Source organism: Sorex fumeus, unplaced genomic scaffold, assembly GCF_029834395.1.
Source record: "Sorex fumeus unplaced genomic scaffold, SorFum_2.1 ptg000122l, whole genome shotgun sequence".
Classification (NCBI taxonomy): domain Eukaryota; kingdom Metazoa; phylum Chordata; class Mammalia; order Eulipotyphla; family Soricidae; genus Sorex; species Sorex fumeus.
In genome coordinates, this window is record NW_026606179.1 from 54,843,385 (window position 1) to 54,866,927 (window position 23,543).

At 43.1% G+C, this 23,543-nt stretch overlaps 1 protein-coding gene across 1 annotated transcript in view; it reads right to left on the reverse strand.

Annotated features, from left to right (window-relative positions):
• Positions 1-617: 617 nt before the first annotated feature.
• The window catches only part of RFWD3 (ring finger and WD repeat domain 3), a 30,941-nt gene continuing 8,015 nt past the window's right edge, over positions 618-23,543 (reverse strand). Inside the window, exons 4-13 of the mRNA XM_056136744.1 lie at positions 23,002-23,072; positions 21,469-21,663; positions 21,293-21,384; positions 16,220-16,334; positions 14,288-14,516; positions 13,149-13,299; positions 10,058-10,234; positions 7,674-7,888; positions 6,200-6,411; positions 618-3,282 (exon numbers count right to left, since the gene is read on the reverse strand). Of these exons, the coding sequence (XP_055992719.1) occupies positions 3,139-3,282; positions 6,200-6,411; positions 7,674-7,888; positions 10,058-10,234; positions 13,149-13,299; positions 14,288-14,516; positions 16,220-16,334; positions 21,293-21,384; positions 21,469-21,663; positions 23,002-23,072 (1,601 nt within the window). The 3' untranslated portion in view covers positions 618-3,138. The remainder of the gene's footprint in view (positions 3,283-6,199; positions 6,412-7,673; positions 7,889-10,057; positions 10,235-13,148; positions 13,300-14,287; positions 14,517-16,219; positions 16,335-21,292; positions 21,385-21,468; positions 21,664-23,001; positions 23,073-23,543) is intronic.

A 23,543-nucleotide genomic window follows, 5' to 3' on the forward strand; every position in this document is an offset into this window, starting at 1 on the left:
TTTTCTTTTAAAGTTGTTTCAGAGAAAATATGGAGCACTGTATTCAACATAATAGTAAGCTTATTTATATAGTATATGGTTTTAGAACCCCTGGAATCTAGAATTCATTTGCTGTTCAGGTAGAAAACATGTTCAGTCTTTCCAGACTACCATGATTTATAGCAATAGAATTTCTGGAACAAAGAAACTGAGATGAGGCCATAACTATGCTAAGTAAGAACCCAGGGGCCCACATATTACTTGTGTTGCTGCCAAGGACTAAAAGAAAGAAAAAAGTATCCTCCCTCTCTTCTCCCACATTACAGTCTTCTTACATAAGACATTTACTTCAGGGCCTGGAAGATAACTGGAAGGGTTATAGTGTATACTATCCATGCTGAAGATCTAGGTTCAATCCCCTATACTGCATGGTCCCCAAATACCCCCTGGGAATGATCCCAAGCAGCAGGCAGTGTGAAGCCCCTGACATTGTATGGTGCAGCCCCCAACAATCAGAACCAAGAACCAGCCTGTGAAACACAGGCTCAGTATTTCTGTAAGCAGATCTACCAGGCTGGGATCAGATACACGTTCCTGCTTTTGGAAGTCAAAGAAACAAATCTGAATCAGTTACTTATCAAGTGCTTTATTTTCATATTAGTGAAACAAATATAAAACACAATAATTAAAAACAACACAAACAGAGAACCCACCACTCCATTTTTAAAGCAGGTAAAGGTATATACAATGACAGGATATACTTAATTTGCTGAACCCCAGGCCTCAAAATGAAAGCAATCTCAGACATACAGATGGGGAAAGAAGGTGTGGGGCAGAGCAGGGTGAACAGAGACCAACACCTGGCTCTATCAATATTCCCTCCTTCCAGTTGGTCAAGGCTGGGGGTTCTTTGAAGAAATCAGTTGCATTATAATTTGTTTCTAAACATCCCAATTCACTGGAAGAAAACAAGGACTAGTGAGACCTGAGATTCTCCAACATCCATCCAAAGGTTCCTGGATCTTAAGCTTCTAGAATCAATCAGGACTGCTGAGTGTACTTTAATAGTAGTTACATTTTAAGGTTGATCAAATGTTTTACCTGTTAAAGACAATGGTAGTCTGGACTTGGGAACCTGCAATTTTGCTGACAATCTCATGAAACCTGGGTTTGTTTGGGTTTATTTATCTATTTATTTATTTTGGTTTTTAGACCACCCCAGTGATGCTCAGGGGTTACTCCTGGTGGTGTTCAGGGAATCTTTTGCAACTCCAGGGATCAAACCTGGGTAAGCAATGTGCAAGTAGAACCTGTCCTACCCATAGGTTCTGCTTTTTTAATTCAAATTCAGTCACTGAAGCTCTGAACCTGAGCAGACAATCTTAAATTAACATATCAAAAGGATTATTTCCTCTGAGAAATAGGGTCTTTTTCTCAGAGAACTTAACTTTTAAACGATGCCCTTAAATGGGAGTAAGCTATTGTTTAAAAGGCACAACTTGGGGCTCTGGGATAATTTGTTGTGAAAAACCCTGCTCATAGGATATACAGGAAACAGAAGATGAAAGGTGAAACTATTTTAAAATAAAAGATAGGACAGAAGATAGTGCACCTGCCCTACACCCAGCCCAACCTGGGTTCAATCCCTAGCACCTCATATGGTCCCCCAAGCCCTGCCAAAAGCGATCCCTGAGCTCAGAGCCAAGAATAAAAATTTGGGGACCACCATGTGAGGCCCAAAGAAAAAAAAACAAGTGGTTAACACTTTCACAACAATTATTAAAGAAAATGTTAACCACCTGCTCCCCAGGATAGGACACTAACTGGTCACATCTCAAGGCATGTTTTGCCAAGGAGAGCAGAATCACCTTAGGCAAAGCTCACAAATATAAATACTCCATGGGAGGAGAGAGTACCTTCCAATGACAGCCCATACAGGGTGGGGGAACTGGAAAGCATCTGCCTGCCATTCACACAGGCCTCAACTACTGTTATCTTCCTGAGCACAACCATTCAACTAACAGCTCAATGTTACTATTTTCTGCTTAGAGGCCACACCTGGAAGCACTGGGCTTACTACTTACTGTGTTCAGCTGCATGGCAAGGCAAGAGCCCTAACCCCTGATCTCTGTACTATCCCTGGCTCCACTACTACCAATTTTAAAAGTCACTGAGGGTCGCAAACCAGAGAAACTTGGGACTCAGAACATTGAAACATTCGCTTCAGAGAGAAAACTTTTACTGAAAGTATCAATAAGCTCTGAAACCCCAATTAGACAAGTCAACTTTTTTTCTCTCTCAGTTTTGGGACTGAATTGAAGGCCTCATACACACAAAATACACTCTACCATTAAGCTACACCCCCAGTCTCCATGTGGTCTAACTCACTGCCCATCTTGATGGAGAATGGGACCGATTTTCAAAATAACAATTTATATAAAACCAATCCTGTGATTCTAAGCTAGGTAGGAAAAAAATTTCCACGACACTGCTCAAGTAACTAGAGTCTTTTCTTGACTCCCACAATGTGAAGTTAAAGGGTCTCTTGTGCGTTAGCTTCTTCCATTACCCGGTTCGCAATACCCCAGCAGAGCAAAGCTGCATCACTGCTACTGCCACAAAGCAGAACAGATGCCCTCTACAACACATTTCTGGGGAATAAAATCATGCTATCATATCAGCTGCAGGCCACAAGGGCAGAAACAGATCAAGTACTTCTGAAGTTCTACAGTGCCCTCTTGTGTTCAACTATACTACAGCCAAAAGATGGTTAGTCCCTCTCCAAAATATATGTATTTCCAAGTCAAAGAGCCTAATTTCCATTATCACTTAGTGACACCAGCTGCCCAGAAATGTCTGGTACCACTCATATCCTCAAGGACTGTTAGAATGAGATCTCTGACCAGAAAGTCTTAAAGAATTACAGAAAATAATTCTTAACAAAGAATCATCAAGGCTTTACGCCAAGAAATTGCAGATGGAACAGCAGTCATTCTTTTGATGAAACAATATCAGCAGTGTTCAGAGATCTGGGGTCCTAGAACCATATTAATCCAAAGAACCATGATCCCAAAAGTTTGAAGTCATGTCTATAGTTAAGACACGAGCTAATACTAAATATAAACTAGCACCATGCCTGTAAAGTCTCAAAGGCTCAGGTCACTCCCACCTATACATGTGTACCGTCTTTTCCGTTAAAGTAGCTAAGTAACTAGACTGGTTTACTTCAAATGAGCAGATGTCCAAGACAGGATGACCGGCCTGGAGTTCTTGCAGCAACGTCCCACTGCCAGCATCCCAGAGCTACAGAAAACAAGCAGAAATGAGTTAATAGTCATTCCACTGGAATTTCTTTTTTTTTTTCTTTTTTTTTGCTTTTTGGGTCACACCTGACAATGCACAGGGGTTACTCCTGGCTCTGCACTAAGGAGTTACTCCTGGCGGTGCTCAGGGGACCATAAGGGATGCTGGGAATCGAAAACCCGGGTCGGTCGCGTGCAAGGCAAACGCCCTACCCGCTGTGCTATCTCTCCAGCCCCTCCACTGGAATTTCTGATGGCAAGGGCCTCACTATGTAATTAATACAGCTATGAATCTGAAAAACATGCCTAGCATTCATGCCAATTATCTATCTGCCAGGGACTCTTCTAAGTACTCTTTCAAGAACAGAGATGTAGCACTGCCCTCCCGTTGTTCATCAATTTGCTTGAGTGGGCACCAGTAACGTCTCCATTGTGAGACTTGTCACTGTTTTTGGCATATTGAATATGTCACTGGTAGCTTGCCAGGCTTTGCCGTGCGAGCGAGACAGTCTCAGTAGCTTGCCAGGCTCTCCCAGAGGGGCAGAGAGGAACTGACCCTGGGTAAGCCGTGTCAGCCATATGCAAGGCAAACGCCCTACTCGCTGGGCTATTGCTCCTGCCCAAGAACAGAAGTCAATAAAAATGAAAGTCCCTGTCCCCACGCTGAAACTATTTTTTAATGGCACTCTTGTACTTATAAAAATGGTTTTGGGGTCAGAATACGTGCTTTGCATGTGGGAGACCTGAGTTTGATCCCTGGTACCACATGGTTCCCCACAAGTACCTCTGGGAGTGATCATCTCACTACCCCCGACACAAAAATGGAAGTAGTCCCTAGCATTGCCAGGTGTGTCCAAAACAGAAAACAAAAAAACCCCAAAGCTTTAAGACTGGAAGGTAACTTAAAAGGGGTAGAACAAATTGCTCTAAACTCATGCTCTACATGCACAAGAAGTATATTCAGGAAACTGTGAAACCAGAATCGAATCCTATGCAGTTCAATAATGCAAAGCAAGTGTCCAACTTCTGTACTATCTCTCTGGCCTAAAGGCTTTAAATCTGACCTGGGAAGGCATGGTCATCCAGGCACCACCCTGTGTAGCCCTGGTGACCCTAAAGGCTTTCAGTGGGCCTGAAGATCACATTGGTGCTTGAGTGTCACTTAATCAAGCTGCTAAGCAACACTGGGGAGGCATTCATCGAAAATATTTAGGTTCCTGTAAAGTGCCACCAAAAGGGGGCACCCTGGGTATTGCTTAGGTTTCCCGAAATACAAATTTTATATATTAATTTTTGATTTTGGGGTCACAGCTGACAGTGATCAGAACTTACTACTGGATCTGATCTGTGCTCAGGAAAACTGCTGGTAGGGCTCAGGGAATCTTAAGTAGTAATGAGGATTGAACCTATCGACCTCACTGCGAAGTAAAATTACCCACTGTACCATCACTCCAGTTATGAAATAAATTTTGAATAAAGTTTTTATCACAATAAAAATTTACTATTAAGTTAGTGGGCAGGACTGGAGCAGTAATACAGCAGGTACAGCGTTTACCCTGCATGCATCCAGCCTGGGTTCGATACTCATACGGTTCCAAGATTACCAGGAATGATCTCTGAATGCAGAGCAGGAATCAGCCCTGAGTGCCACTGGGTGTGGTCCAAAAACTAAAATAAAAACAACGACCCAGAATACAATAGATATTCAATATTAACCTAATCTGCTTAATCATTCTCTCAGGCCACGTGAGCAACATCTGGAAACCTAAAACAATAAAACACAATAACAAAATCCCCAGAAATGTTGTAATTTGGGGGCCAGGGAGGTAGATTATGTGTTCATGCTAGCTTCCTGCCCCCCAACTAGAGTTTTATCAAATGGCACATAATCAAGATTTTCTATGTTTTTCTAAATTTGTTTTGGTGGGGAGGCACATCTGGCATACTAAGGAAACCATATATGATGCCTTGGACTGAATTGGGGTCAGTCTCTTGCAAGGCCTATCTCTCTGGACCCACACTTTGATATGCTTTAGTCTTTTAAATTTTGTCTCTGGGCCACACCTGGCTGTAAATCAAGGATATTTGGTCCAGGAGGATAAACCCTTATCAGCAGAGAGCAAGGCAAGTGCCTTGTTGCTTTAACCTTTCTCCTGAATCAGTGAGGAGACTCCTAAATATTGTTTTTTGGGCTACCCTCAATGGTGCTCAGTCTAACTCCTGGCTCTGAACTCAGGGAATCACTCCTGGTGGATTTAGGGGAATCATATAGGATGTCAGGGATTGACCAGGTCAGTCACATGCAAGACAAATGCCCTCTCCCCTGTTCTAAATCTCAAGCTCCTGCATAATTTTATATGGAGGCATCGTTCATGTTTGTTTGAGGGCCAAAAGTTCTCAGCTGCTACTTCTGGCTTGATGCTCCAAAGATTCATGTGGTGCTAGGTACTGAATTAAGACCCCTGCAAGCAAAACATACACTCCAACCCATGAAGTTCTCTCTGGCACTCACTTATGCTTCCCTTCCCCCTTCATCCTCCAGTTAATAGTATGTGTATGGAACAGAACAGCTCACCCCTAAAGAGAAGCTATAGGCATCAAAATGGAAAAATACCAGGCTGAAGAGAGAGTACAACAGGTTTAAGGCAATCACCTTGCATGTACCATATAAAATCCCCAGAGGACCACCATGAGTCATTCCTAAATGAGAGCTAGGAGTTAGCCCTGAACACCAACATGTGTGGTGAGTGGTCCAAATCTAGCCCCTAAAATAAAGATAACTCTAGAGATGAAGTTAAAACTACAGAACAGTATGGAAAGTATGACTTGTGTACAAAACCAAGTGTCTGCTGATACAAATGTAATTAAAGAAATTTGGCTTTCTGCATAAATACTTCTGTATAAAAAAACAGGCTCACCATGGCAGAATTTGATGCTTCATCGCCATGACACACCAGGATGCTGCCATCATTCTCTGGGCTTTGGAAAACAGCAGTCTTTGTCAGTAGTTTGCAAGTGGGTCCCCCAAAAAATGTCTGAATAGGATGGCATGAACAGACTGGCTGCCCAGCATCATCCAGCTTGTAGGACATCTGCATTAGCATGCTTCGTAAGGTGCTGTGGCTTTTATCTACAAGAGAAAAATAAATCATTAACCCTTAAGGATAGTTCTAAGAAATGAACTAAGTACCATATGGTCTAATTGAGAGGAAAAGCCACAATTTATTACACCACAAAAATAGCAACAAAGCAAACATAGTACGAACATAATATAGCACAAATGAAACCCAAGAGTATAAGCTAGGGTTATCAGGGAATAGTTATCTAACAACTCAAGTTCTCTACAACAGGTTTTAGCTATGGGGGAAACAATTCAAAAAACGAGCTCTTTTGGAGGCAAGAGCAATAGTATAGCAGGTAGGATGCTTCCCTAGCATTCTGGATTCAAGCCCCATATGAATCCCATATGGTCCCAAGCACTGCCAGCACTAATTCCTGAGTGCAGAACCAGGAGTGACCCCTGAATATTGCTGGGAATGCCCCATCCCCATGCCCCTAATGAATCTAAGCTTCATAACTCTCAACAAATCACAGCCGGAGAGACAAAGGAGTCATGAGATGAACAGTAACCAAAAAGAATCTGCTCATAGTCTCTCCCTCAAAATAATTAGGTAGATCTACTCACAATTTGCACTGAACTTGGCTCCCCCCACCACTCCCCACCCCAGGGGACCATATGGCATGCCAAGGATTGAATGCAGGTCGGCTGTAAGGCAAGCCCCCTACCTGCTGTAAATTTATCCAGTCGTTAACTTAGGATTTTAATGTCTATCTCTAATAAAACATCTTCCAGACTATTAACATAATTTATCAGGAATTTAGATTCATACACCTTTCAATCTGGAAAGAACAGTGAATTCAAGCAGTTAGTTCTAGCCCTGGTTCAGAATGCACCCAGACTGCTGATGAGACCACCACACAGTCCCATCTAACTTCCACTCACTATATTTGACCCCAAGTAAGAAGGAACCACTGAGATCCTAGTCTGGCCCTTCTCATCAACAAATGAGGGCAAGAAGGAATCACAAAAATGACCTAAGGGCAGCTCAGATGTCTTAGGACAGGTCTCTCCAAAGAAGCTAAAAGACGTCTTCTAGACTACGTTGGTAGGATGTAGCCTTCTTCAGACAGGCACAGAGAAGGGAAACAGCTCCATGGTAAAACTGAGGCACCATCCTCCTGCAGCAGCAAGAACTGCACTCTAACCCGTCCACCAGAGGCTTACCAGAGAGTCTCCTAATGGGAAGAGCCAACTCTCCTGCCCTCCTTCCTCCACTATGCGACACAACAAACCACAAAAGGTTCCACCAAGACGTTCTAATTAATACTCACCAGGTCTGTAAGTCACAAGACAGTGCCGAGTGTTGCTTTCAGTCTGAAAGTCTATGAAGCCCCCTGGCTCTAAGGGCAGTACATGAGGCCAATGATTCAAGTCTGTTTTCAGCTCCCAGAAGGTTGCACTCTCCAGAGTCCCAGCCAAAACCCCACCGTATGGAAATGCAGTCGAGGCAGCTCGAGGTATGTATGACAAAGACACCAGTGGGCATCTGAAGGAAAAGGATCACACTCACATACAATACTAGGATTACCCATACCTCGATAGCAGGAGATCATTCACTAATTGTAGTACTTTTCTTTTCCCAGTTCTGAGCCACAATCTAACTTGTTCACAGTTGACTCCTAGAGGTGCTCAAGAGCCTATGTGGTGTCAGGGATCAAACTTGGGTTGGCTTTATACACAATAAGCTCCCTACCCATTGTACTATCTCCCTGGGGGTTTGGGGCTTAAGTGGAAATACAGTAGATATTTGCCTTGCACGCGGCCAACCCAAGCTTGATTCCCAGCATCCCATGTGCTTCCCACAACACCTAAGTGTAAAACCAGTAATAATCCTTAAGCATTGCCCAGTATGGCACAAAAGACATAACAAAAATGGAACTAGCCATATACAACGAAACATGGGGGGGGGGGGGGGGGATGTAGCTTATACAGCTAATCTCAAAATGTAATCTACAGACTCAATTAAAATGCAGGTTAGGGACCAGAGATATGGCTCAAGTGGTCAAGAACATGACCAATCTGTGAGATCCTGAATTAGATTCCAGCACACAATTCTCTAATCACAACTAGGGGTGGTCCCTATTAAAAATCTCTAAAAATTACATTTAAATTCAGAATCACCTCTATAGTTTCTAAATCTTTCTGCATATAATCAGCACCGTATGTCAAAAATTATCTGAAGGGCCAGAGAGAAGAGTATACAACAGGTAGGTTATTTGTCTTTGTGTCTATCAAGGTCTGATTCCCAACACTGTATGTTTCCCCAAACACTACTAGGAGTGACCCACAGAACATCAGCCTGCAGACGACTATGTTTCTGTGAACTTTTTTCAGTCACCTCATTTGCCAACATTCAACATTTGGATATATTTACACCATCATCATTGAAGCATCATTCTGTGATCCCAAATAGAAAAAAACCCCAAGTGCTGAGCCAAGAGTGTAGTAAATAATCATTACTCTAGTGTTATCTTTCCCTTCAGATGTTGCTACTTTTCATTTTGTATTTTAATTATAAATTAAGTATCTACAGATACGTCATATTTTGTTTCAGATCACGCCCTACTTTCCTTTTGAGAACACAGGGTTCCTAGTGGTACTGGTGGCCACCATCCTCAGTGCTCAGGATAATCACTTGTGTTGAGAAAGGAACCAGGAGCTGGATCATGAAAATCCTGTGTTTCACTCCTCTGAGTCATCTCTCAGTCCCAAAACAGCTGTTTTTTAAACTTTTAAAAAATAAATTGAGGTTCCTGGGATTCCCATGCACACTGGGCCATAGCCAGTTGTGCTCAAGAGCAGTATGCAGTGCTAAGGATCAAACCCAAGTTGGCTGCCAGCAAGGCAAGTGCCTCATCCACTATGCTACCTATCCACCCTCTAAATCATGGAACTTCAGCCCCCCCTCCATTTTTTTTGCTTTTTGGGTCACACTCAGCGATGCACAGAGGTTACTCCTGGCTCATGCACTAAGGAATCGCTCCTGGCGGTTGCTCGGGGGACCATATGGGATGCTGGGAATCGAACCTGGGTCGGCCACGTGCAAGGCAAACACCCTACCCCCTTTACTTATCTTTTCCTTTGCATAAGATATAAGACCACTGATGTAAAGTCTGAATTAACTGTATTTACAGGTGACACCCACAGAGGTCATGAAATATGACCATGGTTACTTTTAGCGAATCTTGGCTCTTAACACTGGTAAAGAGTAACGAGCAATTACAAAATTAGGCTATACCAAGTATAAGACCTTCCTACCACAAGCAATATCATGAAAATAAAGGATCCTGGGCTGGAGCAACAACACAGCAGGTAGGGTACTTGCCTAGCATGTGGCCAACTGAGTTTGATCCTTAGCATCCCATATGGTCTCCCCAAGCCCCCAATGGTGCTTGCCATTGCAAGCACCCACAAGGAGTGATCTCTGAATACTGAGCCAGCAATAAGCCCTGAGCACTGTTGGGTGTGGCCCCAAAACCAATCAACCAAAAAAGCAAACTAAGGGTTTTTTTTACTTTGAAGCAATACTAGCTCAGTGGTTCAGAGAACTGCCTTCTGTGAGGATGACTTCTGATCAACTCTGAAACATTCTAAGAGTTTAATACAATCTTACAAGAGGCAGCTGTTGCATCCAATATAAGTGAGTGGCTGCTACCTGGATTTCTGAGGGAATAACTCTTGAACAGCAGAGGTTGTGTTGCGAAGGTCATACACCAGAATCGATCCATTGACGAGGCCAGCATAGATGTAATTATTTTCATCGAGACACCAGCAACAGCTCCAGACAGGACGTCCAGCATTGTAAGTCTGTACCACAGTATTTGTCTCCAAGCTAAGGAAGTACCATGAACAATTACAACTTTGCATTAAGAAAATCAAACTTGGGAGAGCAGAGGTATTTGCATGTGCCCAACCTGGGTTAGATCCCTGGCATCCTATAATGTTGGATATTAACCCTAAGTGTTTTGGGTTTCATCAGTGAATTGCCCCTTTTCCTCTTCCCAGAGACGCTTGCCACTGCAAGCATCTAACCCCCCAAAGTTTATCTTGAACCTTCCCTTTGTGTTTTATCTCTCATTGTCACAATTTCCCAAGTCAGTCTTGGTTACTTATAAGCCAAAGCTTTCTGGTAATTCTGGACTGTGTATTTGTAGTGAATTACTTGCTTTTCTATTTCCTGTATGGCCTTTTTTACTAATTTTACTATAGAGCAATGTTCATTGCTTAAAGACCATTAATGCTATGCCCCTAATATTTGGGAGTTGACTGACTCGGAAATAGACCTACTCCTGGGCATCTGTCATAATTACTTGACTCAGGCTTTCTTTTGCTGTTGTTGTTAACACCCCAAAAGGGAGATCCCACTGTGGGACTGGGATGGATCCGGAGCAAGTGGCGAAGCTACCCTGGCATCTAAATGGGGTTGTCTAAAAAGCATAAAAGCATGGCCTTGATGCAAGCTATTATGACCTAAGAGACAGGATCCCCATGGGGAAGGACAAGCTGAACCCACCTGAAGACTTAGTCTGAGATTTACTATAAAAGCCTTGCTTGCCCTGGAAGCCCAGAAAACTAAGTTTTGGAACCTGATCTGCCACTGAGCTTATCCAAATAACTGCAATTATTAATAATTGTTTAATATTGTTTATTATGTACAACTATAGGGGAAGAGAAAAGCAATATAGATGTCCCTGGGAGACAGAGTGTCTTCTAGATTAGTCCCAAGAGAATTACTTCCACCTTAACACTTTACCTCTATCAATGATCAATCAATCACATGAAGGTGCAGTCCTATACCTCACCCCCCTTCAGATGTTCTCTAAGTATGCTAGCAGCACTGCATTAAACAGGCTGTTTTTAGCATCAGTCTGTGGTCCCCATCTCTGTCTCCCTCTGCTGGAGAAACCAGGGGAGATGGCTCTCAACCCCCCCGAACGAAGTGTGCATCACACACCCACACTTGTGAACTCACACTGTAAGATCCCCCATGCCCACCAATAGTTATCCCTGAACACAGAGCCAGAAGCAACCCGGGTGTGTAACCCCTCCCAAAAAAGATGTAGCAGTGTAAGGAACACATTATCAGCATATATCCCACTCTTCCTCTAATTATATTTTTCCAGTTATCCACTTATAACTAATGTAGGTCTATATAAACAAATAAGGAAAAAGTTAATTATTCAGCAACAGATTAATGGCCATTAATTAAAGACTGATATTTAACTGTTTCCCTGATTTTTTAAAAAAATTACCAGGTGTTGCATGGTATACCGGGTAGGGCGTCTGCCTTGCATGCAGCCAACATGGCTGACCCAAGTTCGATTCCTCCGCCCCTCTCGGAGAGCCCGGCAAGCTACCAAGAGTATTCAATATGCCAGACACAGTAACAACAAAGTCTCCAATGGAGATGTTATTGGGCCCGCTCGAGCAAATCGATGATCAACGGGAGGGCCTTTTACTTTATTAGAGTGGGCCTGAGAGAGTAAAATAACAGGAGGTTGCCTTGCACAGGGATGACGTAGGTTCAATCCCCAGCACCCATTATGGTCACCCAGTCTGCCAGGATAATTCCTGAGCAGAATTAGGAGTAAGTCCTAAGCACCACTGAGTGTGCCCAAAAGCACTAACGCCAAAATGAGGGAAAAAGGAAAGACTTCAATGAACCCAATCAAAGGTTAACAGTAAACACCAACAAAATAAAAATAGTCAGGGCCAAAAGTAAAGGGTAGAGAATGGCTTATATGGAGCTGACCTAGATTGGTCCTGGCATCCCATATGGTCCCCAAGCCTGACATGAGTTACCCTTGAGTGCATAGTCAGGAGTAAGCCCTGACCATCAGTATGTCCCCCTACTCCACAAAAAAATAAAAATAAAAATAAAAAGTCCATGTTACATCAAATGAAAACAAAATTAAGCAGAAATCTTTTTCACAATGTCAAAAGCTTATGGGCGGCGGGGGAGTTTAAGAAATACTGTAAGGGTCAGGTTCTTTCCCTACATGTGGCCAACCCTGGTTCAATCTCTAACACCATACATAGTCCCCAAGCACTATATATGCTTTCCAGGAGAGATCTGTGAGCACAGAGCTTACACAAAGTTGTAAGCAATACTAGGCATGGTACAAAACTTAAAAAAAGAAAAAAATCAGTTCATCAGGCTGATAGCATCAAAAGGATGTCCCTCAGATTTAGCTACAAAAATTAAACAGAAAATTATCAGACATCTGATCAGAACCACTTTCTAAAAAGGGCATGGAGTACATGCAAATCAAATGTAATCACTGCAATAATTGTTAAGTGACACCAGCAGCAGCAGTCTGTGGTTAACATTTTGCTACAAACGATCCAAGCAACAGATTAGGAATGTGTGGTGCCATGCTAGGATGGTGAGTTAGGAAGGAAATACTGCCACATACTGCCATTCTATTTTCTCTAGGGTTTACTTTCTTCTGCATGGCATACAAGGTACATTTTACAAAATTATTTTGGAGGAGATTTGGGGCCACACTAGTCAAGTTTAGGGGGCTGGTAGTAAATGTGGTGGCGACTAAATGTGGTGCTGGGTTATTGTACTAGAGCCAGCCTCGAGCAAGACAAGTGCCTTGAACGCCTGTATTCTCTCCAGCTCTGTTAACATAATGCCTGGAACAAAATTAAGTGAAAGCTATCACAATACTGATAAAATTTCCATACTCTTCATAGTAAGTTATACAGCCCAGTTCCAGTGGTCTCACCAACGCACTCACCTGGTCAGCTTAACAGTGTTGTCGAGGGAAGCAGAGAGCAGTAAGCCTCTGGACCTACTACTGAAAGCCAGTCCACGGATCTGTTTGCTGTGCATGGCAATATACTGACTGCTTTTCATATTGGCAGTACTCAACATCTTAATTCCAAAGCCTACCGAAGACAAAAGAAGGTCAAGTAAATCACGTGACCTTAGGACAAGGCAAATTACCTTTTCAAGTGGCTCTTTTATTCACATCTTAGCATAAAAATCCCTGGAGGAAAGCTAATCAAAACAAAATCCCAGGGTTCTATTCTAAAGTATATTCCTTAAAAAAAAAAAAGTATATTCTTAGGGTTGGAGTAGTAGTACAGCAGACCTGGGTACTATCCCCAGCATCCCATAGGATCCCCCAGCACTACCAGTACTTCCTGAGTGCAGAGCCAAGAGTAACCTCTGAGTATCTTTGGTGCAAAAGCCCTATAAAATCCAAAAAATACAACCCTTAAAATATATATTCCACTACAGGGGGCCAAAGAGATATTATTGGGGTTAAGATATGTACCTTGCACACAGGCGATACTGGTTTGATCCCTGGCACTACATGGTGCCCCATGAACCACTGAGGGCAATCCTCAGCATAGAACCAGGTGTGAGCCCACCCAAAATATGTATTCCACTCCAAATGTTCACCAAAGGATTAGTTATAAAACATTGTATACAATTACAATAAAATATTAATCAGCAATAAAAAGGAAGAACTACTTGTGGGATGCCTGGGTTGTAGCCCCAGTAACACGGGTCCCAAATACAATCAAGAGCAATCCCCCAGTCCTTAGATGTATGGTCCAAAAATGAAAGGTTGATTTTCAGGGGATGGAGCAATAGGACATCGGTAAAGGCACTTGTTTGCATTTGGTCAGCCCAGGCTCGATCCCAGCATCCCATATGCCAACCCCCCACCCCCCACACCACCAGGAATAATTTCTAAATGCAAAGCCAGGAGTAACCTCTGAACATCACCAGGTATGACACCCAGGTATGACACATCATAAAGCAAAAAAAAAAAAGGCAAGCAAGCAGTAACCCCGGAGTACAGAGTCAAGAGTAGCCCTTGATATTGCTGGGTATGAACCCCCAGCTCCACCACAATGTCTTCACCTGGAAGGAAGGAGGCTTGAGGAGAAGGCTGGGACACTACCAGGCAGCTCATAGAATCACAGTGAGCCATGATTCGGCAGTGGCCAGTCTGAGACACAGTAAAGGTCTTCTGGAGACGATACTTGTGAAGGCCCTGGCTTGAGGGTAGGCCACTTTCAAGTTTGATTTGGAAGCCTCCAAATTTCTTTGAAATCTGATCCCGGTGCTCCATAATAAGTTTCTGCAAATCCTAAATTGAAAAACAATTGTTAGTGTGAAACTTTGCTAATTATTCCTCTGATGCACAATTTCTTATCTGATACAAGGCTATTTCTAATGCACGTAGCGAAAATGCTAAAGTGAACCTTTAAGACTGCTATGCTTGGGACGGGAGAGACAGTACAGCGGGTAGGGCATTTGCTTTGCACGCGGCTGACCCGGGTTTGATCCCTGGCATCCCATATGGTCCCCCAAGTACCACCAGGAGTGGTTCCTAAGTGCAGAGCAGGAATAACCCCTGAGCATCGCTGGGTGTGCCCCAAATCAATCAATCACAATCATCCTGTTGTTTGTTGATTGCCTGGAGCAGAAATGAGTAACGTCTCCTTCATCCTAGCCCTGAGATTATAAAAAATGCCACATTCAAGACTCTTTTAGGGGCTGGAGCAATAGCACAGCGGGTAGGGCGTTTGCCTTGCACGCGGCCAACCCGGGTTCAATTCCCAGCATCTCATATGGTCCCGAGCACCGCCAGGAGTAACTCCTGAGTGCAGAGCCAGGAGTAACCCCTGTGCATCGCCAGGTGTGACCCAAAAAGGAAAAAAAAAAAAACTCTTTCAGGGTTAGGAGAATGAGACCCATCATTGTTACTGGTATTTGGCATATTGGGTACGCCACGGGGAGTTTGCCAGATTCTGCTGTGTGGGCAGGTTACATTCAGTAGCCTGCCAGGTTGTCCAAAGCTAGAATGAGATAATAAGATGTCGCGCAGCCTAGAATGAGGCCATGCGTTTCCAGGAGCTGGGTTTTATGGTCTCTGGGTCTTGGCCATTGATGGGATTACACAGGTGGGGTGGGCAGTTGGTGGGTGTGACCCCCACCTACTGGAAGATGAAGGATGCTCAGCCCCAATCTGAGCAGGCTTGGAGATTTCCGCCCCAAAAAGCAAAAGCAAAAAAAAAAAAAAAAAAAAAAAAGACTGCTGTACTTAGGCTCTGCACTCAGGGATCATTTCTGATGGTGCTCAGGGGACATTATGGGGTACCAATAAATGAACCTGGGTTGGCCATGTGCAAGACAGGTGCTCTACCCACTGTATGAACATTTTAGTATAAACAGTCATTTCTTTATTAAACCTGAAATAAAATGCCTTAAATAAGTACAATTTATCAGTTAGTAATTTAAAATTCACACTGATATACTTCTAACAGTGTAAGCTTCACACAAATGCTAATTAGAAATTAACACTGCAGTGAAGAGAGGGTGGGCTTTTTCCTTGCAGGTGGCCAACAGAGATTGATTCCCAGCAGCCTATATGGTCACCCAAGCACTCCCAAGAGTGACTCCTGAGTACAGAGCTGGGAGTGGGGCCAGAATGATAGTACAGTGGGTAGGGCATTTGCCTTGCGAGCTGCTGACCCAGCATCCCATATGGTCCCCCAGCACCACCAGGAGTAATTCCTGAGTACAGAGTCGGAAGTAATCCCTGAGCATTGCCCAGGCGTAAACTCAAAAAAGGCCAAAAACAAACAGAGCTAGGAATAAGCCCTGAGCAGCAGTGGGTATGGCTCCAAAACAAAATTAACATTTTGTCATGTTTAATTCCTGAAAACTAAGAAAACTCTATTTGTATCAAAATTTCTCTCTCGATCTGAGATGAACCTCAGTTATAGATTTAGATTCCTTTTCAATGATTCGTCTAGCAGTTTTTCGGGACAGAAATGGCAAAATTACCTGTACACGACCATGAAGCTTAGTGCATTCGTCAGTGAGAACTTGAAGCTGGAGTCGGCACTGTGCAGATTCTAATTCAGCCTTCTTCCTTAGCATCTGCTCCTTTTCTAAGGAACTACAGAGGGGAAGTAAATAAAAAGCTGGAAGACTAGAGAAGATTTCGTCCTCACAATGGCATAATCATGCTCATGCTACATAGCATGACAATACAAAAGCGGTATTATAGGAGTTAGGGACACTGTTCGATTCCTGGCACCACATTTATATAAGACCCTTAAGCAACTCCAGAAGTCGTCCCTGAGATATCACCACAATGAACTATAAAAAGAGGAGCCAGAGAGATAGTAGGGTAAGGCACTTGCATTGCTGACCCAGATTCTATCCCTTGCATCATAGACAATCCCTGAGCAATACCAAGAATCATGATTCCTAAGTACAGAGCAAGGAATAGGCCCTGGGCATTGCAAGGTGTAGTCCAAAATCTAAACGTATTATATTTTTAAAAAGCATATAAAGGCTGGAGATACAGTACAGAGGGTACAGTGTTTGCTTTGCAAGCAGCACCCATGATCCCTGAAGCCTGTCAGAGGATGATCCCTGACTGTAGTCAGTAGTAAGTCCTGAGTACGGCCGAGTGTGGCCAAAAACCAAAGTACACATATGAAGTATCTCAAGTTCAAAACCACCACAGAAGCTGCATCCACTGAAACTGTCATGTGCCTGTCAAGTTGACAGGCAGAGGATGGGGCAAGGTTTGAGGATGAGAAGGGAAAAGGGAAACACTAGTAGCAGGAAGCTGACACTGGTTGTAGAAATATGGTGCTGACATATGCCTAAAACAACTATCAATAACTGTAAATCACTGTTTAATTTTTTAATTTATGAAAATAAATTTTTTTTAAGTTCGCCTTGCACGCAGTCAACCTGACCGACCCAGGTTCATTCAATTCCTCTGCCCCTCTCTGAGAGCTACTGAGAGTATCTCGCCCACACGGCAAAGCCTGGCAAGCTACCCGTGACGTATTCGATATGCCAAACACAGTAACAAGTCTCATAATGGAGACGTTACTGGGCCCACTCGAGCAAATCGATAAACAATGGGAAGACAGTGACATAATTAATACAAAGGACTGAAGTTATAGGTGTTCCAGAGTTAATGTAAACAGTGACAGAAATTAAAAATGAGTAGTAGAGCCAAGGTTTCTCTGCTTGAGTTAGGGCCAAACAATAAGAGGTAGCAGGTAAAAAGACTAAATGTATCTGCTGGATCAAGATAATAATAATGGTCCAAAGTGATACTACAGTGGATAAGGCGCTTGCCTCACACAGCCACACGGGGTTCTATCCCCGATATCCCATATGGTTCCCCCAAACTGTCAGAGTGATTCCTGAGTGCAAAGCCAGCAAAAACTCTTGAGCACCTCTGGGTATTCGAAAAACAAATAAACAAAAAAGAAAACAAAACAAAACAAAAAATCAAGAAAAGAACCTACCAAACCCCCGAAGAGGAAAAATATATCAGGCAAATGCTAACAAAACAAAGACCAAGTAGAATTAAAAAGCATGAAAAAAGGATCCAGGAAGATAATGCAATGGGTAGGGTGTTTGACTTGCATACGACCAACCTGGATTGTTTCCCAGCATCACATGTGGTTCCCCATGCACTGCCAGGTGTAATTCCTGAGTGCAGACACCGACCGAATAACCCCTAGGCATCACCAGGTGTGGCACTAACACACACACACACACACACAAAAAAAAAACAAACAAAAATCCAACAACAACAAAAAATTAGAATTCACTAAAGTTACCAAGCAAATGTTAAAAAAAAAAATCCTCAGATCAATTAATATCATTCCCTCCTACATCATAACCAGATACTGAATAGAGTGAGAAATAGGAAATTTTTTACTCACAAAAAGAATTGTAGGGACTGGAGTGATAGTACAGCAGGCAGGGTGTTTGCCTTACACAGCCAACCCGGGTTCGATTCCCAGCATCCCATACGGTCCTGAGTGCATGAGCCAGGAGTAACCCCTGTGCAATGCCAGGTGTGACCCAAAAAGAAAAAAAAAAAAAAAGAATTCCAACAGTAGCAACTTGAAAAAAAGTTCTTGGGCATGCAGAACCGTTATGGGACTAAATGCTCATGCCAAAATAAGAAAAAGAACACATATATTACACTGGTAAGACTCAAGTCATAAAGATGACACTTATGAAGTTATTCTCAAACTTTAGTGCAAATTCAATCAAGATCTCAAAGCATTTTTCCTGAAACTTACGTTATTAAAAAAACAAACAAAAAAAACCCCTGAAATTACTATGGAAGAGCAAAGTTCCAATAGGGACATTATTCTCTCTGTCTTTTGTCTTCCCATATGGTCCCCTGAGCAATGCAAGGAATAATTCCTGCATGCAAAATCAGGAGTAATGCGGCATCATTGGGTGTGACCGAAAACTCAAATAAAGCACAGAAATACAAAATGAAAATAAAATTACACTAAATTATAATAAAGAGGAATGAAAAAAATTGTATTGTCCTGGCAACAAGATAAATCTTAGAATAAGAAATACAATGATTATAAAAACAATTTGAAATGAGGTAGAAATGAAAATTTATAAAAAGAGAACAACTTTCAGGGTCAGAGAAATAAAGCTCAATAGGTTTAGCACATGCTTTGCATGGAGGACTCATACCAAACAGAACAAGCTAAGTTTTCAAGATATGCAGCAAAACTTTTTCTTATGTTTTTTGAGCCACGGTTAGCTGTGATCTGGGCTTACTTCTGGGCAGACACAGGGAACCATATGGGATGCTAGGCATCGAACCCACGGTGGCTGCAAGTAAGTCAAGCACCCTATTAGCTATCCTATCTCTCCAGCCCCAGAAAATTTTCTGATGCATCTTTTGTCGAAATAATGAATGTAATCAATGTAGAGAAGAGTTAAGTAGAAATCATCTGCCTCACAGGCATTTGGAGCGGGGGGGGGGGGGGGGGGGGGGGTTATACTGGGGTTCTTGGTGAAAAATGAGTACTGGTGAAGGGAAAGGTGTTTGATCATTGTATGACCGAGATTTAAACCTGAAAGCTTAGTAACTTTTCCCACAGCGATTCAATAAATATAAAAATTAAAAAATAAAAATTTTTAAAAAATTTAAAAAAAAACCTGACCAAAATACAAAGACAGTCCACAAAATGGGAAAGGATATTCGCCAAATACACATCTGACAAGGGGTTGATATCAAGGTCATACAAGGTACTGGTTAAACTCTACAAGAAAACATCCAACCCCATCAAAAAATGGGGTGACGAAATGAACAGAAACGTTCTCAAGAAGAAATCCGAATGGCTAAAAGGCACATGAGAAAATGCTCTACATCACTAATCATCAGGGAGATGCAGACCAAAACAACAATGAGATATCATTTCACACCACAAAGACTGGTCCACATCCAAAAGAACAAAAGCAACCGGTGTTGGCGTGGATGTGGCGAGAAAGGGACCCTTCTTCACTGCTGGTGGGAATGCCAACTGGTTCAGCCATTTTGGAAAACAGTATGAATGATTCTCAAAAAATTAGAAAGTGAGCTCCCATTTGACCCAGCAATACCACTCCTGGGAATATACCCCAGAGAGGCAAAAAAGTATAGTCTAAGTGACATCTGCACTTGTTTGTTCACTGCAGCGCTGTTTACAATAGCTAGAATCTGGAAAAAACCTGAGTGCCCGAGAAGAGATGACTGGTTAAAGAAACTTTGGTACCTCTATACAATGGAGTACTATGTAGCTGTTAGAAAGGATTAAGTCATGAAATTTACATACAAGTGGTGCTACATGGACAGGGACAGACATAGAAAGATTGCATTCATCTGGGGAACATAAAGTAACAAAAGTAACAAAATAGGAGACTAACACCCAAGAATAGCCCAGATAAATACCAGAAGGTTTACTCCATGGCTTGGAGGCCAGCCGCACACTCTAAGGGTAAAGACAGTTCAGATAGAGAAGGGAGCACCAAATAAAGGGTGTTGGGAAGATCCGCCCAGGATGGGAGATGCATGCTGAAAGTAGACTATAGACCGAACATGACTGCCACTCAATGCCTCTTTTGCAAACCACAGCACCCAAAAGGAGAGAAAGAACAAAAGGGAGTGCCCTGACACAGAGGCAGGGTGAGATGGGGGATGGGGGGTGGGAGGGATACTGGGATTAGTGGTGGTGAAGAATGGGCACTGGTGGAAGGATGGATACTTGATCATTGTATAACTGAAACCCAACCACAAAAACTTGTAAGTCTACAACTGTACCTCATGGTGTTTCACTAATAAAAATTTTAAAAAAAAAAGCTAGAAAGCTAGTGAGCATCACAAATTGGTTATACTAATCAGCACTGTGGGGGCGTGAAGCAACACTATTTAAACTACCAAACAAGTGCAGTGCAGTCTTCTGCCCCCGCGCCTCGCCGGGGCCCCTTGGAGGGGAGCGGGTTGAGCTTTCCTCCCCGCCCCGACCAGGGCTCTGGCAGCCGAAGACCTCCAGGACCAGCCACCACCATGCTGAGACCACTCTCCGCACACATGAAGGTACTGGCAGAGGGACAAAGCCACGCGGGTTCCGGGGCCAAGATCTCCAAGCCTACTCGGATTGGAGTCGAGCATCTTCCTCCCAGATCCTCCAAATTCCAGTAGGCGGGGGTCACACCCACCACCTGGCCCCCTGGCGCCATGTAATCCCATCAGCGGCCAAGACTCAGAGACTATAAAATCCAGCTCCCAGAACCACGCGGCCGCATTCGCGGCTGCGCGACATCTTATCAGGACATCTTTTTATGACATCTTATTATCTCATTCCTACTTTGGACAAACCTGCAGGCTATCGAATGAAGGACAATACTTAGGAGTCTTATTAAGATCTGACATGCTTTATAAACTTAACTGTGACAGTTAAACTGTCAATCATCTCCTAATAAAGCACATGAAAAGTCTCATTGAGAAACACACTTGAGTGATGCTCACCTTTCCTTCTCAGCATGTAAGAATCCAAAAGAATCAGAAAGTATCATTTCACCTACCTTTTCATGCGCTCATGTTCAGTAGTGTCCAAAGCCCTCAGAGATCTGGCATATAGAACAACGATGTCACCATGCTTGGCTTTCTTATTGCACTAGAAAAGTCCAACAGGACAGTTAGTGTGGTTCTAGGAATCCTGCTGACTTAATAGGTGAAAATGCATTTGAAGCATCCTTACCTGGGGACATTTTCGTGCCTGCCCTTTGAGCCATTTAGAAATGCACCTGTACCCAAAGAGATGCCCACAGCGTAATGCTGAGAGCCGATGGTCTCCAGCATTAGTCCACTGCTCCAAACATATTGTACAAGTGTCCCCTTCATCCTCATCCACAGATGCAGAAGACATAAGAAGGTTAGACTTCTGGGAAGATTGCTGAACAAAAACCAGAATATAATCAAATTAGAGAAGAGGAAAAATTGGTCTTGAGGAGAATATGCATCTATTAACAAAATAATCAAATCACGAAACACTTCTGCAATTAAAAACTGTAATCCAGTAGGACCTGTAGCATCAATGAACCACTTGTTCTTTCTATATGCAATCTGACATAATGTAACAGAAGCAGTAAAAATATCACTACTTTTTGAGTTTACACCACTGTAGCACTGTCCTCCCATTCATAGGTTTGCTCGAGCGGGCCCAGTAATGTCTCCACTGTGAGACTTGTTGCTACTGTGTTTGGCATATCAAATACATCATGGGTAGTTTGCCAGGCTTGGCTGTGTGGGCGAGATGCTCTCGGTAGCTTGCCGGGCTCTCTGAGAGGGGTGGAGGAATTAAACCTGGTGCTGCTGTGCTGGCTGTGTGCAAGGCAAATGTCCTATCGTTGTGCTATCGCTCCAGTCCAAGTTTACACCAAAATCATATTTTTCTTTTCACTTAAAGGTACTTTCTTTTTTTGTTTTTTGTTTTTGCTTTTTGGGGGGTTCACACCCGGTGATGCACAGGGGATACTCCTGGTTCTGCACTCAGGAATCACTCCTGGCAGTGCTCAGGGGACCATTTGGGATGCTGGGAATAGAACCTGGGTTGGTCATGTGCAAGGCCAACGCCCTATCTCTCCGGCCCCCAGGTACTGTCTTCTTAAAGATATAAAAGAACAAAGAAAACGAGAAAACCAACAGAGAATAGCAGCTTTGTCATACATCATCACCTCAAGCAGATGGAAAAAAAAACTTGGTTCAGGGGCTGGAGACAGTCCAGCAGGTAGGGCACTTGACTTGTACACAGCCGGCCTGGATTCATTCCCTGGCACCCCATATGGTCCTGAACCCCAACAACATGAGCTTAGAGTCAGAAACACAGATGATGAGTGTTGCCCAAAAACCTCAGCTCCCCCACCTCCCCAAAGAAAAAACTTGGTAACAAGTAACAAGAAGCCACACTCCATGAAATTTAACATTTTTTGATAAATTTAAAGCAGACAACACTTGGGCCGAAGAGATAACTCAATGGGGTTAAGTACACACTTTTACGCACGCAGGAACCCCAAGATTGATTCCAGGTACCAAATGGCCCCACAGAACTTAGCCAGAAATAGCTCCCAGCCTGCAACCACCTTTAATATTCAAACCTGGCTTTCCCCCCACTATGACAAAGTCTGTCTGTTCATCTCTCACATCTCACACACGTCTCTAATACTTCTCTCACACACAAACAGTATACGTATGATGTATCTCAAACTTTTCCATTAAAAGGTGCTCGTATTACCTGTTTGGGAGGGGTCTTTCCTCCACCAACATATATAACTTCTTGATCTGCTGAGATGCCTCCTGGTTGATCTGTCATCATTTGAAGGAATTATAGAAGATTAGGAGAGATTGACAGAAACATCCTGACTCCCCAGAGCTTTCCTTTTTTCCCCCTTTTTGCTTTATGGGGTCATACTCTACGATGCCCAAGTTACTCCTGGCAGTGCAGAGAGGCAGGGGTAGGGAAGGACAGATGAATACAGATCATATGGGATGCCAGGGACCTACCCCATGTTGGTCGCATTTAAAGTTAAGTGTCCTACCTGTGGTACTGTACCTCCTGCCCATAGCTTTCCATTTCTAAGTGTTTCTGTAAAAGAAACATTTCCCCAAGTAACAATTAGCAATTTTTGTTTTGGGGCCGCACAAGGCAGTGCTCAAGAGACCCTGTATAGTACTGGAGATCAAAAAAGTACCTTACCTTCTGTACAAACTCTCTGGCCCCCAGTAGCAATGAAATGAAAATTCTTTCATTTTTGTTTATTTGGGCCACACCCGACA